This window comes from Nannospalax galili, unplaced genomic scaffold, assembly GCF_000622305.1.
Source record: "Nannospalax galili isolate Female #2095 unplaced genomic scaffold, S.galili_v1.0 scaffold180, whole genome shotgun sequence".
Classification (NCBI taxonomy): domain Eukaryota; kingdom Metazoa; phylum Chordata; class Mammalia; order Rodentia; family Spalacidae; genus Nannospalax; species Nannospalax galili.
In genome coordinates, this window is record NW_008348199.1 from 1,828,866 (window position 1) to 1,848,185 (window position 19,320).

At 55.1% G+C, this 19,320-nt stretch overlaps 1 protein-coding gene across 1 annotated transcript in view; it reads left to right on the forward strand.

Annotated features, from left to right (window-relative positions):
* Positions 1–269: 269 nt before the first annotated feature.
* Shisal1 (shisa like 1) overlaps positions 270–19,320 on the forward strand; it is a 42,508-nt gene continuing 23,457 nt past the window's right edge. Inside the window, exons 1-4 of the mRNA XM_008844718.3 lie at positions 270–379; positions 842–937; positions 4,402–4,615; positions 14,410–14,721. Of these exons, the coding sequence (XP_008842940.1) occupies positions 871–937; positions 4,402–4,615; positions 14,410–14,721 (593 nt within the window). The 5' untranslated portion in view covers positions 270–379; positions 842–870. The remainder of the gene's footprint in view (positions 380–841; positions 938–4,401; positions 4,616–14,409; positions 14,722–19,320) is intronic.

Genomic DNA, 19,320 nt, shown 5'->3' on the forward strand with positions numbered 1-19,320 from the left:
CACAGTGTTTGCCTTTCTGAGTGTGGCTTATTTTGCCTGGTATGTGTCAGAGCCTCTATTTATTCATTTGGCCTCTTTTTGGAGTACTGGGGATTGAACCCACAGCCTTGTGCACGCTAGGCTAAACACGCTCCCACTGAACCAGAGCCCCAGTGCATCTCCTTCCTTTTTAAGGCTGAGTAATACTCCACCACGGGTGTGTCCCCCACATTTCTGTTTTATCCCCTCTTGTCTGTGAATGCCTCGGCTTACTTCCCCTCTTCAGGCGCTGTAAATAACCGAGTACGGGCTGGAACCCCTGGGTCAGTGCTTTGGGGATGCACTCCAGATCCTCCCAGCAACTGTCCGCCCTCGCTTCTGAGTGCTGGGAGACCCGCAGGTGGGGATCGCTGTCTTCACACCTGTCCCCTGCTCTCTGCTATGCCCCTATCGCCTGGAAGGGGTGACCTGGTCAGTGAAGCTTCTGGAAAGGTCAATGGAAGTCACCCTGAGAAACAGTGGGGAGGCTGGGTCTAGACACCCGCCCTATAGTTAACGCCATCACTCCCTCCTCTGGGTGCGTGTCCGATGGTGATTTCTACCACCTGAGCCACCAGCATCCTTTGATTAAGTCTTACTTTGCTGTGAAAAGCAAAAGAGGTGACAGGGCTGCTGGGGGAAGGACCCATATCCAGAGAGGAAATTGGATGGAGGTGTCTCCATCCTCCATGCCCTCCACTCTGGGCTCCCTCGCTCCCTGCCAGTTGCCGCTGCCGCCTGTCTGTCCTGTCTGTCCCCCACTGTGGGCAACGAAGCCTGTGCAGGGAGACAGCCCCCACCCGCCTTTCTGTGTCTCACACAGGCAGCGCCGGACGGGTCAATGCCAGCCGGATGATGACCGGTTGTGGCCAGCGGTCCTGGAACACGCTTGCCGTCTTCTCCTTGCTGTTTCCTGCAGGTAAAGCTTTTGTGGGGCTCAGTGACAGAGGAGTGGGGGGGTCCCTTCCAGGGCAGGGCTGCAGCTGGGGCTCTGCATGCTGATTGGGGTAGGGTGCCCTTAATCCCCCAATAATGTCTCCCAGCTCTGGATGAGCTGAGGCTTGTTGGATGCTGGGGCTGGTGAAGCTGTGGGAGCCTGCACTCACATTTGCCCCCACCCCCATTCTGCGAGTCAAAATTGGGCAATGCCAACTTGCCGCTTTCATAGGTGAGAAACTGAGACTGAGAGGGAGCAGCCATGGCAGAGGACATAGTGAGAGGTGTGGGTGCTGGGCCCCCTCCTGGCCCTCCTGGCTTCTGGGCTGACACAGCAGGCTTGAACTCAGGAGCCAAGTCCTTCATGTCTCCAAACTAGAGCTGACCAGAGAAGTCTCCCTTACCAGGAGTAAAGGCAGCCCAGCACGGCCAACAAGGGCCTTGTCAGAGCCTGGCCTGCTCCCACCACCTCTCATGTTGTATCTCTCTGTCTCTCTCTGTCTCTGTCTCTGTCTCTGTCTCTCTCTCTCTCTCTCTCTCTCTCTCCCCTCTCTCTCTCCCCGTCTTTCTCTGTGTGTATGTCTCTTCTGTCTCTGTCTCCGTTTCTGCCTCTGTTGAGTGTCTTTGTTTTTGTCTGTCTTCTGTCTCTGTGTGCGTCTGTCTCGTCTCCAAACTAGAGCTGACCAGAGAAGTCTCCCTTACCAGGAGCAAAGGCAGCCCAGCACGGCCAACAAGGGCCTTGTCAGAGCCTGGCCTGCCCCCACCACCACCTCTCATGTTGTATCTCTCTCTCTCTCTCTCTCTCTCTCTCTCTCTCTCTCTCTCCTCCCACCACCTCTCATGTTGTATCTCTCTGTCTCTCTCTGTCTCTGTCTCTGTCTCTGTCTCTCTCTCTCTCTCTCTCTCTCTCTCCCCTCTCTCTCTCCCCGTCTTTCTCTGTGTGTATGTCTCTTCTGTCTCTGTCTCCGTTTCTGCCTCTGTTGAGTGTCTTTGTTTTTGTCTGTCTTCTGTCTCTGTGTGCGTCTGTCTCTCTGTCTTTGCTTCTGCCTCTGTCTCTCATGTCTCTGTCTCTGATGTCTCTCTCCTTTCCACCCGCCCTACATGCTCCCACTCTGGCCAAGTCGTTGCCCCAGCTTTATGGCTTCCTTTTCTTACCCTTTGCTGAGGTGCATCTTGGAGGGAGACTCTGAGGAGCTGGGGTGGGCACAGGGGGCCGGGGTGGGGATGTCGGGTGGGGTTGTAGTGGCGTCTCCCGGGATAAGGTAGGGACGGGGGCTCCCAGGAGGGCACAGTAAACAGACACCGTCTGGGGTGACCACCTCCCGAGCTCTTCCCCTTCCGGGTGCCCAGTGTGATGGACAGTCTGTCCTCACAGTCGAGGCGGGGAGAACAAGGCACCTCGTGTTACAAATGAGGACAGGGACTCAAAGAAGGCAAGCGGCTGAGGGTCACACGGCTGAAGAGGAGCTGACTGTTCCAGTCATCAGAGCCAGGGATTTACCATGCTCCGGACACAGCACTGGGGAGCTTGGTCGGGGCGTGGGACCCACACTAGTGGTGGGGAGAGCCTGCACCTTGCAGTGTGCAAGTGGAGCCCCCACTACAGGGGTGCCAGTCATCCCCTAGTGAAGTCAGGGACTCGGGCATCCTTCCTTCACCAGGACTGCTGAGGCCTGGCCCCCTGTCCAGGGCTCTTCTGGCTCTGGGAAGCAGCTGGGCCTCCTGCTGCTGGCAGGTGACTAAGGTCGGTGGGCAGAACCTCTGGGGCTGGCTGTGGGACTGTGCGCTGAGTGCTGGGCAGGACTTTTGACCCGGTAGACCCGTCCACCTCACCTGTGCCCTTAATTACGTCTGCCAAGACTTGGAAGCCTCCTGCCCCATGCAGTGTCCTGCGGCCATAAAGCCAGTCCCAGAGCAAGGCTTGGTCCTTCTACAGGCATGCTGGGTGTGCTTGGTGTCCCCAGTGGCCGCAGGCTAAGTATGGGCGACCAGGACATTGGGTGTGTCTGCTTCCCGAGATGCCATTCCTGTGTACAGCCGTGGCAGGGTTTCAAGTCACCCAAGTGTGGTGGGATTTGACTGCCCTCTGCCCCACACCTCCAGCCTCAAGTACATGCAATGCCCTGGGAGGCTTGCTGCCACAGACTGCGGGTCCCACTCCAGAGCTCTGTTTGGAGGGGCTCTAGAGTCTCCCTGTCTGTCAAGCAAGCTTTGCGAACTAAGGCTGCCTTGCATTTCTCCTCTGGACCTTGAGAACAGAGGGGACTCTGTGGCTGTCTCCCTGGGGCATCACACCCAGTGGCCTCTGGTCCCACTGTGGGCTCTTCTTCCCAAGATCGAGGGTGGTCATGGGCCTGCACAACCGCCCGCCTCCCCTGCTCATAAAAGAGGGAGCTGCCCTTTGGGAAAGGGCTACCCAGAGCCAGCCTGGGAGCCTGCTCCTGGGGCGCCCACCCCCTGCCACCCGCCCCCTGCCAGCTGGCCCACCGGGGTCTCCCGCGGAGGTGCTCAGGCTGCGCTGTGTGGGCTGCAGTCTAATAAGCTATCTGCAGACAGTGCTTCCTGGGCAGGAGCTCTGAGAAGCCAGGGCCTTTGTGCCTGGGAGATGCAGGCGCCAGTGAAGCCTCTTTTCAGCGATACAAATTAGATACAGCAAGCCCTTTATGAAGACGCTAATTAAGCCGGAGACGGGCGCTCCAGGTTTTCCATTGCCGTATTGTTCACATCGGCTCCTGTTTATCACCATCCACTGGGCCTGCTTTACAGAGAGACGGGGGCTGAATACCGGTGTCCCTCCGTGGGCTGGGAAGGGAAGATTGGGGGCCAGGCCTGTCACTGTGTACGTGGCACCTAGGCGGGACCTTGTGTCAAGGGCAACATCTTATAGAAGTAAGGCATGGAGGGGCTGGCACTTTCAATATGGGGGACCTTCATATGGCTTGATATCCAAGTCAGTCTGGGCTCACTGGTGGCCCCCAACCAGCCCACACCAGAGCAAGCTGTGAGAAAAAGCGTGTGGGGAGACATGGCTGGCCTGAGTTCCAGTCCCGACCAGCTCAGTCACGTCCTTTAGGACTCTGAGCCTCAGTTTCTCCATCTGTAAAGTGGGATCTCAGCTGGCCACTCAGACTAAGTGGATGGCCTGTGGGGCACATGGGAGGGACTCAGTCACTCCAGCTGCAGGCTCAGGTGCTGGAAGGGACCCATCTGCTGGTGAGCTTCAGCTCAGGCCCCAAGGAGCCCCAAGCCTGGGGCCTTCAGGGCTGTCGCAGCAGCAGAGCAGGGCGTCAGGGGTCAAGGGAGGCTTCGGGGCAGAAATGAGGCTCACGTTTGACCACGAAGACTTCTGAGGGAAGGAAGTCCCCTGGAGCAGGCTGCCAGTCCCCACTGCTCCGCGCCTGTGGGCTGGTGAGGGACCCTGGCGAGCCTGGTGTTTCTGTATTCCAGTCCTGTCCGCGCATTTCCGGGTGTGTGAGCCTTACACGGACCACAAAGGACGCTACCACTTCGGTTTCCACTGCCCGAGACTCTCAGACAACAAAACCTTCATCCTGTGCTGTCACCATAACAACACAGTCTTCAAATACTGCTGCAACGAGACGGAATTCCAGGCAGTCATGCAGGCGAACCTCACGGCCGGCCCCGAGGGCTACATGCACAAGTGGGTACCGCCACCTGGGCCGCTGGCCTGGCCGCGGCTGACCCAGGTCACCGGGGAGGCTGTAGGCAATGTGTGTGAGGAGGCGGGCTTGGAAGGAGCTTCACAAAGACTGGTGACCTGGGCTCCTGGTCTGTCTGCCCTCTGAGCTTTATAATCTTCTCATCTGAGAAATGGGCGCAGGGTGCCCACCTGGCGGACTTGCTGCAGAGGTTGAATGGGGTCAGGAAGCTTGGCATCCACCAGGCCTGTTGGCTTAATCCAAGTTTCATTCAATAGTATCAATAACACTATTGACCCAGAGACTGATTCTACACAGTCCTTTCCCTGCAGTGATTAAAACACATTGAGTTCAGGTTTTGAGGAGGAATTTGCTGGCAGAGCAGTGGGCCAGCTGTGCTAAATGAAGTGTGGTGGATTGCAATGGCCTTTGTTTCTCTCCCCGTGGCCAAGGTTGACCATCCCTTTCCTGTGACCGGGCCATTTGCATCCCTCTCCCAGTGTGTTAGCTGTTGATGTGGCTTCTTCATTTGTCCATTTCATTTTTGGTGTTTTCCTTATTTTTTGTAGCAACTCTTTACATACGAAGGAAATAGGATGTTGCAAATATTCTCCCAGCATGTTTTTGACTTTGTGATGCTTTTTGTGCATGCATAACAGTCACATGATCATAGGGCATTTGCTTATTTTCTTATGGCTTCTAGGCTTTGCCCTTATTAAGAAAGGCTTAGTCTTCCGTCATCATTTAAAAATTCCCCATCTCCTTTCATGTTTCCAATTTTGCCTCTGATCCTCTGATCTGTTGTTTAGATCAAATTTATTCTGATATAAGTTTTGAGGCAAGAACTCAATTTTAGGGGCTGGAGAGATGGTTCAGTGGCTAAGAGCACTGGTTCCTCTTGTAGAGGACCTGAGTTCGATTCCTAGCACCCTCATGGCATCTAACAACTATCTGTAACTACAGTTCCAGGGGATCTGATGCCCTCTTCTGACCTCCACAGGCATTTCATGACACGGGTGCACTTACACGCATGCAGACCATACACTCATGCATATAAAATAAGAAATAAAGTATTTAAAAAACCCACGAAATACCTCAGTTTTATTATTTTTTCCATATAGAGGGTGTTTGTTACGCTTCCTGTTGTTGTGACCAAACACCTAGGCTAAAGCAGCTAAAGAAGGATTGATTTTGGCTCACAGTTCTAGGGCACACGGTCCATCATGGTGGGGAAGGCATGGCAGCGGGAGCCGGTGGCTGGCTGGTCACATTACCTCTGAACTCAGGACACAGAGGGCAAACGGGAAGTGGGGCTATTAAGCCTAGTGACCTACTTCCTCCAGTGAGGCTTCATCTGCTAGAGGTTCCACAACCCTCCCAAACATCACCATCAGCTGGGGACCACGTGTTCAAACACACCAGCTGTGGGGACATTTCACATTCAGACCACAACAGAAGCTGTTCCACTACAGTCCGAACCGTCCACCCTCTATCCAGCTGCTGGTGTGACATTCAAACCCATTGCATGCTGTCACCCTTGAGCGCCAGGGTGGACCGTGACAGTTCCGTGGCTTTCGTTGGTCTATCTTCGTGAGCTAGCTTTGTGTTGCATGAGCTGCTGTGACGTCTGACCTGCTTTAGTGTCTCTGTGGTTTTTTTGCCCTGGTTTGTTCTTTGCCATGTGAGCAAAACCAAAAATGAAACAAACAGCAACAAAAATCCCATTAAGTATTTTCTCCTGCAATTATTGAACTCGCAGTTACTGAATTTATAGCTTAATGCAAGGAATCACTTTGTGATGTTGAATATTTATTTTTATGTTGAATATTTCTACTCAGGAACATGGAATCTCTTTCCGTTGCTTAAAATTTTCTAGGCAAGTGTTCTACCGCTGAACTAACCCAGACCTTCACATTCTCTTCTGTAGTGTTTTCAGATTTATTCTCCTCACAGAGACTGTACACCAAGTTTTCACTGTTACTTGCTATTACTGCTATCACAAACGGGCTCCCCCACTCCCTCTGACTACAGGCGACCAGATGAGTGATTGTTATACGAATTTTGTTCTTGGCTCCCTTATTGAAATGTCCTATGTTTATAACACTTTTCCTGTTGATTCTCTTCGGTTTCCAGTTATGCCACTTGGAAACAGTATCTCTGGGTCCTCCTTCCTTTGTTTTGTAAAGCAGGATCTTACCATGTAGCCCAGGATGGCCCTGAACTTGCCTTCACCCTCCCCTGGGAGTATAGGCTTCCCTTTCACAGAGGATCTACTTTCTCATTTTCTGGTCACACTTCTTTTTCCTGCCCAAGCACATTGGCTAGTGTCTCTAAAACAGCCATCAGTAGTCAGGTGCTTTTCTTTTTCCTGGAGTTATGGGATGCTTCAGATGTTTTCACAATACATGTGATGCTGACTCCTGGGGTTGATGCTTTTTTTTTCATGGTAGGGAAAATGGGCTGGAAAGAGAGTGGTTGTTAGCAGTTCACAGCAGTGCTGGGGGCAGCAGGGTTGGGGACCCAAGTCTCCATCTCTGTCTGATGCTGGGGCTGGAGGCTGTGCTCCCTCTTGGGGAAGGCGCGTTTTTCCTTTGGGTGGGCAGGAGATGCGGGCTCTTTGACTATCACCCAAACCTCTCCTCCTGCCTCAGCCAGCTCCCAAGCTCTCCTTCCTCAAATGCACGGTGCTTCCTCTGAATATCCTGCCATCTGCTCAGGCCTCGGAATAATCCTGTGTGTGAAGTCGCTCACAAGCCAGGTCCGTCACAGCGGGACCGGAACCAAGCCTGGAATTTGGCCCGAGCCTTTTGCAAGACCAAGGGCTAATTCTCCGAGGGAGGAAGGCAGCTCCACGACCGGGGTTGGGACTCCAGAGTGCTACATGGGCCAACAAACTCAGGCAGAGACTGGGCCCCGCAGCCAGACTTCCCTGAGGTCTGGCGCCTGGGGTCTGGGAGCCTCCCTCGGAAACCCACAGGTTTCTATAATCTGCGCACACACAGGGTTTCCCATGGAGTAGGCACAGGGGCCTGGCTGCTGCTGCTGGCTGCAAACAGGAGGGCCTTCCCCCAGAGAGAGTGGGAATGGCTAGGATGGTAAACCTAGCCTGAGATTTTTATCCCTCGGCCTTGAGAGACGCACCGCTGGGCACAACATCTGTGAGCCATTGCGCTGTCATGCTGCAGAGGCTCAGAAAGTGGGGACGATGGTGGACAGCCAGCCCAGGGCTCCACAAGTTTGTCCAGTAACTCGGAGCTTCCGTTGATGGAAGCCGACCTTTGGAGACACTCCCAGGCAGGGGTCACCCACAGGACCCCTGACGTTTGGGGTCTGGTCCTTCTGGGATCTTTTAGGACCTTTTAGGACCATCCCCAGCCTCTCGCTGCCAGATGGTGGAGTATACCACCCCCCACACACACCCAGTATTCCTTGACAGATGTGGGGTACAAAATCACCCCCAGTTGAGGGCCACTGTCCTAGGGCATCCCCCCTTATACCTCTTCAGCCATCTTCACCCCCTTTTCACAGATCAGCCATGGCCCCCTGGGGGTGAACCTGTGCAGGGAACTGGGTTCTGTTCCTCACCACCAGGCCAGCACCCCTGCTGAGGGAGGTGACATAGCCAGAGCCCAGAAGCAAAGAGGGGGAGATGGTACAGGGGACAGGGACGGGTGGAGGGAAGAGTGCTCTGGGCAGACTCTCTGCTGAGGAGTTGGAGGGGCCAGGAGAGAAATAAGGCTGGGCCAGGCCCCTCAGCCTGGGGAGGGACTTCCCAGCCGGGGCCGGGCCTCTCGGTTGGTTGGTGAGGGAACCCACTCCAGAGAGCTCTAAGCTGGCTTTGTGCCCCTGGGACAGTGCCTGTGGAAGACCTAGGCAGCCCACAAAAGCCATAATATGGACTGGGAGGGATTCCTGGACTTTGGGGAGAGAGGCCAGGCCCAAGGAGTTGCAGCAGGATCTGGTGTCCAAGTAGAATCTATGGCAAAGGGGGTATTAGGAGGGTGAGTCTCAAGAGGGTAAGGAGGGTAAGTCTCAGGGAGCTGGAGGCCAGGATGACATTGTGGAGTCAAATGTAGGAAGGTCTCTGTAGAACGGGCCTACTGTGTGGGGGACGAGGCAGAGACCACCTTTGGCTATCCCGCCGCTTTAGGGCCCTGGGTCTGGCATCCCCTTCATCCTCATAGCCCCCTGGGGGGAGGAAAGGAGAGGTCAGACCTGGGCCAGTGAGGTCTCCTGTTCCAGTCCCCACCAGGTGATGACCAGAGTCAAGGTTGAGGACACAGGTGTCCTTGTTCTGCCGTTCTGGCCACATGTCCTCAAAGCTGGAACTTTCCTGAAGCCAGAGGAGCTGGCATATCTCTGCTGAGGCTGGGAACCCAGAATCCCAGGCAGGTCTGCATCTGTGGGGGCCCAGCCGGGTGGTCCAGGACAGTTGAGACCCCAGAGGGCTCCGTTCACACCGGTGACTCAGCAGGTGGCGGGCTGATGGCAGAGCCTAAACTAGTGCCTACTTGTCAACTTATTTATTTATGTGTTTTGGAGGTGTAGAGTGGTTTGTGGTGGTTCCAGCAGCCTGGCAGGGGGTGAAAGGAGGCCGCTGTGCCAAGCCCACCACAGTGGCAGGATTTTTACCTCCAGTCCTGCGAGCAGCCAAAGGTTAAATGGACGGAGGTGTCTGCCAGTTTGTTCAGGAACTGGGGTTTGATGTGTCACTGGGTCCAGGATACTGCTTCCTTCCTGACCCCAGGGCATGGCTCTGCCCAGCCCTCTGGACATGCCTATCAGCAGCAGAGCCAAGAGACAGGCAGCAGCTGACCAAGGCAGACATCCCCTCAGCAGGGTTTGAGAGACATGAGCTCTGCCTTATCAGGTTAATGGGCTCAAGACCCAGGCCTGCTCCACCTGTGGCTGCGCCAGCCAATCGCTCTCCTAGTGTGTGACTTTGGGGAAAGCACTATGCCTCTCGGGGCCCAGTCCTGCTGAACACTCTCCCTGATTTTCATCTGTAGTTGTTTGGAGACAAGATCTCATTCTGTAGCCCAGGCCTCCCAAGTGCTGGGATCACAGGTGTCCACCACCACACTGGGGTTTCTCTGTGCTCTAATCACATGGGCTGGCCCTCACTGGCTCCTTCTCTCCTTGCTTTGTTCTGTTTGAGATAGGGTCTCATGCAGCCCAGGTTAGCTACTGGCCTTCTATGTAGCCAAGGATGACCATGAACTCCCGATCTTCCTGACGCCATCTTCCAAATGCTGAGCTGACAGGTGTATACCACTGTACCCGTTGTAGATAGTCCTGGGGATAAAACCCATGGCTTCCCATATGCTAGGCAGACACTCTCCCAGCCGAGTGCATCCCCAGCCTCCAATGTCCCTTCTCTTTCTCAGACCTCATGTCAGTTTGTGAAGCCTCATTATCACCCCCCACCCAAAGTATGACAGGAAGTTGCTCCTACTTCACAGAATGAGAAGACTGGGGGTCATTCCCAGGGATTTCAGGGAGAGCATTTTGCAGAGCTGGGATCTGGATCCATGTGGCTCCTACTTGCTGAGCCCATGTTTCTGACACTAGAGTTCTTACCTTGTAACATGGACAGGGACCTCTCCCATAATGCCTCCCCCTACCCTCCTGTTTTATAGGTGAGTTCTGCCCAGGGCCGGTCCCATCCTGGGGTTTCCTGACCTGATGGACTGGAACCTTGCTCCAGTGCCCTTGACCATGACTGTAGGGTGGGTGGATGTGAGGGCTTCCATCCCCGGCCAGGCTGCTGATGTAGCTGCTCCCCTCTAGAGACATGCTCTGAGGCTGCTCCAGCGCGATGGTTCTATAATCACTTTGGAAATCCCCGAGGAAGTTGACTCACACAGGCCCCGCACGGCACCACTATTAGCGGCTGGGCGGCCATGGATGCCCCACCGCAGCCTCTGTCTTTCATCTCCACACATGCACAGCCAAGCCCCAACATCTGGATGCAATTAATTTCCAGATCACGTATTTTAAATTACATCTTAAAAATTAAAGAAAGATCCTAATCCTCAAAGATAGTGAGTCACAGAGAGCATGACCTGAGGGGCTCTGGGCTGTGAAGAGGTCTGTGGTCCTGACACCCACCTTCCATGCCCAAGGCACCATCTTCTGTAAACAGCAGGGTTGGGCCAGCAGACAGGTACTGTCCTGGGCTAGTTCTATCGCGTTGGCTGCAGAGGCCTAAGACTTGGCCATGCACATAGGGGTCAGTGACCCTCCACTCAGACGGGACCTGGTCCTCAGCTCAGATACAGGCAGCGAGCCTCTGACATCTGTCTTAGATTCGACCTTGGGATTTCCCAGGAATCAATGCCTGGCTCCAAACCCCAGCTCAGGCAAATAGTCACTGTGCAGTGGTGGGAAGTAACGCTACTACCTGGGCCTCATCTCCTGGTCTGTAAAGTGAGGTCGTCGTTCTGAGCTCAGGGTATGTGGCAGACGGGGTTCCAGAGCACCTGGACAGACAAGTCAGAGATGCTAGTGCCCATTCACTGTTGGTGACAGTCACGTAACTATCACATCTGGCCAGTGCTGGTTGGCATTGCGACTGCCCTTGTCCCAACCAACCTAGCTCTGTGTGTCAGCGTTTGCCACACCCAGCACCTAAGGACAAGTTGGAGGCCAACCTGTCCTCAGGAAGCTCCCAGTCTCACAGGACAACAGTCCTATAAGTCAGCATGGGCCTTCTACACCAGGCTTCTCGATGGCCAAGCCGTGACCCTGCTCCAGGGCCTGCCAGGTGCACGGGCGGCGGGAGCCAGGCAGAAGGGCATGGTGGGCAAAGCCCAGGGTGCAGTAGCTTGGCCCAGAGTCCTGGGGTGCCCTCTGTTCCTGTGTGTATTGGGCCTGGCCCAGGTACTCTGCAGACTTGGTCCTGGTGCTGCATTCCTGGCTGGGGGACCCTGGAGAGGCCATGGTTCCTTGGAGGCACTCCTACCCCCTTTTCCATCTTAAAACAGACAAGGAGGCTCCTGGTTCCATCCGTCTCGCTGCTGAGTGACGCAGAGGGACCACTGACCGCTGCTTTGCTTGCGTTCACTTATGCGTTTCTGTGACTCTGGGCAGGGCCGCCATCCCTCCTGCTCAGGCAGCATCTGCGAGACGGCCCTGCTGCCTCCCCTGCTCCCGAAGCCCCCAGGCTGCTGCTATGGGCACCACCAAACAGCCTGGCTGTGAAGCCCTGCAGTGGGAGCTTCAGGAGAGAGGACTCCGGGGAGAGCAGGGTACCTGGGGCCCGGGGCCCCCCAGAAATCTCTGTACCCCGAGGCCCCTGCCCTCACATGCTGAGCTGGACTCCAGGCCTTTTTCCTCTGGTTGGAATTCTGTGCTGTGCCCAGCTGCTTTCAGGCAGAGCTAGTGTCCCCTTAATAAAAGGCACAGGGCTTTGCCATCAGTCATCCACGTCTTTGCATGGTAGCGGTGACCGGGAGATGGGGCTGTGGGGGGAGCCAAGACCGCAGTGCCTAGGAACTGTTGGGTACTGAGCACTGAGTGGTACTGGGCCCTAAGCATCTGCCCTGAGGCTGCCCAAGCTCAGTATTCAGGGCATGACTGAGCCTCCCTGATAAGCCAGGATTGTTGTAATTAGGAATTGCTGGTTACTGAGTGCTGTGTGGTACTGAGCCACGAGTGGCACTGAGTCCTGAGTACCTGCCCACACTCCACGTTCAAGGTGTGGTGGCAGAGCATCCCCATTAAGGGTCCTCTGGGACCTTCAAACTGGAAGAACAGCATTCCAAGCAGAGATAAGTCAACTTACCCTGCCCTGCCTTGCCAGCCCTGGCTGCCCTGCCCCGTTCTGGCTGGATTTGGGGACAGTCCCCACCTTACCAGCAGAGGCTGCTGCAGGAGGGTTGGGCCTCCGGAGGCACAGACCTGGGAATCTGAGAAGGGCAGAGTCCTCAGCTTGTACCTTTCCGAGCTTCTCCCTCCCAGACGACACAGCAAAGCAGGCCGAGGACGTCCAGCCAAGCTTCCAGGCTCAGGCAGCTAGGAGCCCCAGCTCCAGATAGGGCCTTGAGGGGCCTGCGTGGACACAGCCACAGGTCCTCCTGGAGTGGGAACGATCGTATGCCCAGACTGGACCCAGTTCAGTTCCTCGAAGCCAGTCAGCCTCTTCATAGACACCCAGGCCTGGCGCACACCCACTCCAGCAGATGTCCACGGCAGGGAGCAGACAGAGGCAGGTGGTGTTGAGCGGGCAATAAACTGGTTCCTTTGAACAGCCCCAGTCCCTGGTGGGTGCTCTCAGGAACTCAGCAGCCCAGCTGTACTGGCTAGCCCCAATCAGCCTGTCCTAAGGGACTTAGACCCCAGCCTGGGGGAAGAGGACTGAAGGGGGACAGACTTACTAGGTGGGGAGGGGGACAGGAGTGGCTGAGCTCCCTAAAGCCTTTGGCAGGGGCGGGGTGTGGAGGAGTCTCAGATGGGAACACCAGGAGTAGTTGGGCAAGGAGGAAGGAAGGCATGTGGACAAGGCCAACTGGCATACAGCATGGTCCATGCAAAGGCCCTGGGGTGGGATCAAACAGAAATGTGCTTCAGTGCCTAACTGACTTGTAGAGGGACAGCATGCTGGATAGCTTTAGTGTCAACTTGACACACCTGGGTTGAGGGAGCCTCAGTTGGGGAATTGCCTCCATTGGACTGGCCTGTGGCCACGTCTGTGGGGCATCTTCTTGATTGTTGAGTGATGTGGGAGGGCCCAGCCCACTGTGGGTGGTGCCACCCCTGGGCAGGTGGGCCTCTGTTTCATAAGAAAGCAGGCTGAGCAGGGGCCAGGGGAGCAAGCCAGTAAGCAGCGTTCCTCCATGGCCTGTGCTCCAGCTCTTGCCTCCAGGTTCCTACCCTGGGCTCCCTGACGTACTGTGACCCAGGAGATGTAAGATAAATAAACCCTTTCCTCCCCAAGTTGGTATTGGTCAGAGTGTTTCATCACAGCAATGGAGAGACAAACTAGGCCAGCCAGGCTTGACAATGGGCCAGGAACATTTGACACACTGAGTCCTGCAAAGGCTCTTGCCGCCTGTGCTGGGAGACTGCAGCCTCTGTGGGAAAATGCTGCATGAGTAAGAGAAGTGATGGAAAGGTGGGGATGTGTTCAGTAAGGTAGCGTGCTTGCCTAGCATGCACGAGGCCCCGGGTTCATCTAGGCACCAGCTGTCATCCCAGAACTTGGGAGCTTGAGGCAGGAGGATCAGAAGTTCAAGGTCATCCTGGGCTACAAGTTCTGTACCCTGGGCCACATGAGACCCTATCTCAAAAAAAAGTGGGGGAGGGAGAAGGTGATAGAAGAGGGGAAGGCTGGTACTTCCAGGAGTGTGGCTCAGTCTCTTTCTCCTGCCTTAGTAACTACTCCATCTTTTTAAAAATTTATTATTTCTATTTTATGTGTATGAATGTATTAGCTACATGTGTGTAAGTGCATCCATGTCGTGCAATGCCCACAGGGTTAGAAGAGGTCGTCAGATTCCCCTGGAACTGGAGTTATGGGTGGTTGTTAGTTGCCATGTGGTGCTATTATTTTTATTTTATGTGTGTGTCTTGCCCACATGTGTGTAAGTGCACCTGTGTTGTGCAAAGCCTGAAGTGGGCCTTAGATTCCCCTGCAACTGGAGTTATGGACAGTTATTAGCTGTGGGTGCTGGGAACCGAACCCGGGTCCTCTACAAGAGCAGCCAGTATTCTTAACCGCTGAGCCATCCTCCCACCCCGTAACTACCCCGTCTTTACTGGGAGTGTGGCTCAGTCTCTCTCTCTCCTTCCCCAGCAACTACACGGCACTGTTGGGAGTGTGGATCTACGGTTTCTTTGTGCTCACACTGCTGGTCCTGGATCTACTCTATTACTCTGCCATGAACTATGACATCTGCAAAGTTTACCTGACGAGGTGGGGCATCCACGGAAGGTGGATGAAACAGGACCCCCGGCGGTGGGGGAACCCTGCTCGGGCCCCTCGGCAGCCGGCCCCACAGCCGCAGCCTCCCCCAGGCGCCCTGCCACAAGCCCCCCAGGCCGTGCACATGTTGCGGGGAGACACCCACAGCCCGCCCCTCCTGGCCTTCCAGAGCTCCTCTGCCTGGTGAGTGTGCTGTGACTGCAGCTCGGGTGGGTTTGGGTGGACTTACTTTGACCATTTTGGAAAATGGCTTTGTTACTGCTGCTGCTGCTGCGTTCAGATCGAGGGCTACTTGACTACTTTGCTGTTCATAGTGTTTCCAGAGGAGGACTTGAAGCCGTCAACGGCAGCATATGTGTGCCCAGGCAGGAAAGCCTAAAGGGCAGGTTGTCATTTGAGCTTCCTAGCTGCCAAGGTGAAAGGAGGAAGTTGAATTCCTTTTCAAATTTTGGTGGTCTGATCAAAGGAAACAAGTTTGTCTTGAACTGGGTAAGAGTTTTCTTTCAGCCTAAGGTCAGAGAATAAACCCATCCTTACCTCCTTTCTTGTATATACCTGGAGGTATCTCAGCTAGGCTGTCCAGTGGTGGGTGGAGGCAGGGTGAGAAGGAAGCCGGCAAGGGAAGTGGGGCAGTATTTGGAGCTGGCCAAGTTCAGCCTCGTCTTTGCCCAGCTCCAGTGTGGTAGATGGGGGGGTTGGCCCTGGGCAGCAGCACCCGGAGCTGGGGATGAGGCTGGCCAGTCCTAAAGAGAGAGACAGGCACGCTTTTTCACTGGCCTGGGCTGGTGCGGTGGGACTCAAGCACAGCATCCCTGGACATCACAACTCACAGTCTAGTCCGCAAGGCCCGAGTCCTCCTGTTGGTGAGCTTCACATAGGGGCCGCTGGGCTTGCAGTCCACTGACCACCTGCCCTACTCTGCCACTTCCCGGTGCCACAACCTCAGGGCATCATGCCAACGCCTCGCGACACCGTCCAGTCCCCGGGAGAAGCCGGGGCTGCATACCCCTCTTTGGGTTACCCTGAGGGTTCTATTAAAGCATGTAGTAGGTTTGCAGTGAACCTTCGCTGTATCTCCCAGGATGGGCAGTGCAGCTGGATAGTGGCTGCTAAAGTAGCTTGAAGGCAGCGGCCTTTCCAATAATGAACGGCGTGAATAATTAATCAGATGCACTTAAAGCCTCTTGTGCTTATGGAAGGGTAACTGCCTGTCCATCACTTGGGGGACAGGCGCCACCTGCTCTAAGCCGGTCTCTTGGGTGGGTCATGCACTGGTTCCTGTGGTGGGAGGTAAGGGCATGAAGAACCATCTCCCCCCCGGACAGCAAGATACAGATCCAAAGAAAGAGCAGTCTGTTTGCTGGGCCAAATGGGAGGGCACCCTGAAATGTGGGTCTCTAGCCACAGACACCCCGACTGTGTCACGGAGTACCCAGAACCCACAGGTTAAGAAGGTCTGGTGGGAGTTCCTGTGAGCTCCATGGTTTGAGAAATCTGGGAAACATCCCAATATGACTGAGTTTGGGGTGGGATGGGCCTCCTCTGCTCTCTCTTTTGGGGAGTCACACCAAAATAGCTCCCAGGTCCCTGCATGTTTCCTAAGAGGATGATGCAGGCTGTCAGCATCCTGCACTCACAGCTGGGGGGTCTGTCCGCCTGGAGGTCTGTGGTGCCTCAGGAAGTCCTGAGTCCTTGCCTCTGGTCCCTGGCTCACCCATGTCTGTCTCGGTGTCTCTTCCCACATGGATTTTCACCAACATCACATGTATGACTACTGTGTGCCAGGCTCTGTGTTATGCTGTCAGAATATGGGGTAGAGGGCATGGGCTGGGGCGGTGGCAGGAGTGTGCTCAGCTTGTCTCTCTCTGAGGGAGACTGGCCACTGTGGAGCCCAGTTGTCCCTGCCCTCGGGTTTGCCTGTGAAAGCTTGGACTTTGGCCCACTGCCCCCTGAATGCCCATTCAAGTCACGGCCCAGAAGCCCACGTCTGGGTCTCAACACCCACGTGTCTGGGCCTCAGTTTCCCCATCTTTGAAGTGGGAATGATTTCAACTATGAGAGCTGGATGTGCTGCCAACTGCCTGACACCCTCCTGGGAACCCCCCACCCAGCTCCATCCACACTGTCTGCACCTCCCTTCTGGTTCATCCTGGGATGACCTCATCTCCTAGCCAGGTCCCAGAGCCTCCATGGCTGGCCCTGTCCCCACCATTCACTGACCTCTCCCTCAAGCTTCGGGACTGTGTTCTCCCCACTCTACAATGAGCAAGCCTAAGGGACGGCGCTGGGACCAAGCTTACCACTTAACTTTCAGACCCAACAGTGTCCCGCACCCCCATCCCCATCCCAGGACCAAGTTCAGGAGAGGGGCAAGTGACTTGTCCAACCACACATAGTAAGTCCATGAATATAAGCCAGTCTCCAGGCCCACATCCGGTTCTCAGCCATCAGCCCCTTGCCCCTCCACCCCACTCCTCTGGCACCACCTTCAGCTCTGGTCTCTCCCATCCATTCTTTTCTTTTTTTTTTTTTTTTTCTATTTTTATGTGTATGAGTGTTTTGCCTGCAGTAAGTGTACTATGTGCATGCAACGCTTCTGCATGTATATAAGTGTATTCATGTCATGCAATGATTGTGGAGGCCAGAAGAGGGCATCATAGCCCTGCAAACTGGTGTTACAGATGGTTGTTAGCCGCCATGTGGGTCCTGGGAACTGAACCCAGGTCCTCTGCAAGAGCAGCCAGTGCTCTCCACTGCTGAGCCATCTCTCCAGCCCCTCCTTCCCCATTTAGCTCTGGTCTCTCCCACCCACTCCCCACTCCAGGTTTGGTCTCAAATCCCCTCCCCAAGAGCTTGCCCATCTGCACCTCCCCACCTTTGCACACATTTCTCCCAGAATGCTCTTCTTCCAAATCACCCTGGGAACTTCTCATCTTTCGAAATCTGCCCTAAGGTCAGAGGCTGCCCAGTCAAACCTGAGTGGTTGTCCTCATTGGCTTTAAATGGCAACTTGACACAGCCTAGAGTCATGTGATCAGAAAGCCTTGGTTGTGGAAGTGCTTGGATCAGATTGGCTTGTGGGTGTGTCTGCGAGGTATGTCTTGATTATCATTGATGCAGTCTACTGTGGGCGGCACCATTCCATAGGCAAGTGTGTTGGAAAGCTGGTGTGAGCCTGACCAGCCTTGCTGGCAGTGTCCACCATGGTTTTTGCACCAAGTTTCTGCTTTGGTTCATGTCCTATCTTCCCTCAGTGATGGAAGTGGTCTACCTGGAAGTGGAGGCCAAACGAACTCTTTCCTCCTGTAAGATGCCTTTGGTCTCGGCATTGTATCTCAGCAACAGAATGAAACTACAAGTGAGGTAATTGCTGGGGAGGAGGCGCCTATCCAGGCCCATCCCTCCTAGTCTGTCAGAGCACCAGGAAAAGTCTCTTGGCCCCACGGGTAAGGTCTGTGCTTCTCAAACTGTAGAGAGCACTGGGATGCCCTGGAGCCTTAGGTTTGTAGTTTCTGGGGTCCTTAGGTATGCGGTGAATTGGGACATTTATCCCAGGCCCCAGGAGGTTCAAGGTTGCCTGTGGGAGTCTATAGGGCAGAGCCACAGGGACTTAGAGCTGGGAGCCCCTTCACTGTTCCCTCTGCCACACTGAGCCCTGTGGGACTCCACCTAGATCGCAGGGCCCAGGGGTGGGGGCCAGCTGTGGGGACCCCATCCACTAGCCTCATTGCACGGCAGAGGCCTGGCAGCGGGGTCAGTCTTGAAGAACACAGGCCTGAGGGGCATTGTCCGCAGGACACAGGCCTGGGGGGCAGTCTCTGCAGGATGGAGGTGGGGATCAGTCTGCAGTCCCTCAGTCAGACCCTGAGAATCAGTAGACCAGGGAGCTTGGATGATGTGGGACACTTAGGGAGCCAGGACCGTCCTGAAGGTTCTGAGCAGTGTTGGGGGGTCCCAGATGGGTCAGAAAGTCGGGTTGTCCCTCCAGGCCTGACTTGTCCCCACTGTGGCCTGAGCAAGGACAGGAATTGGGCTTGGCTTCCTGTGCAGCCTTGGACAGGTCGCTAACCCTGTCTGGGCCTGTTTGCTTGTCTGTTGATTGGGATGAAGTCCCTGTTGAGGCTCATTTCCAGGGTGGGGTTACAAGGGGTCTGTGAGGTATACTATTCCTTCAAACATGCTGTTTCTCCCTAGTTCATGCAGCTTTGCTGAAAACCACGGAGTACTTCAAGGGAGGGTGACAGGACGGCCCAGGCCCACCACTTCCCCTGCTGTGTATCCCCAGATGAATTGCTGACCCTCTCTGATTCTCAGCACCTTCCCAGGTGATGACAGTGATAAGTGAAGCAATGCACACAGTAGGACTGCAGACACATAGATCCTTCTGTCCCTGCTCTGCCCCAGTGCACGACCCCCTGCAGACTCCACAGGGCACAGACATTGGGCATCTAGTCAGTGGGCACGATCTTCAAACCGAGGCCTGCGCTCTGTCTCCACAGCATCATGCATATGGCTGACTGCTACCCCACCCAGATCCACATTGCTGCACGGGTGACTTGGGCAACTGCATCCCCCAAAACCTGCCCCCAGCATGAAAGTTCACTGGGGCTCCTGTGTATCCTGCAGGCAACTCTGCTCAAGTCTCCTCCCCAGCAACTGTATACTCCTATATAACCTAGGGAGGGCCTCAGAGTCCTGCACCTTTAAGTGTCATGAGACTCCCCTATCCTACAGGAGGGACTGTTTCCTGGCATCCAACACCAGCAACTTAGATCACAGATC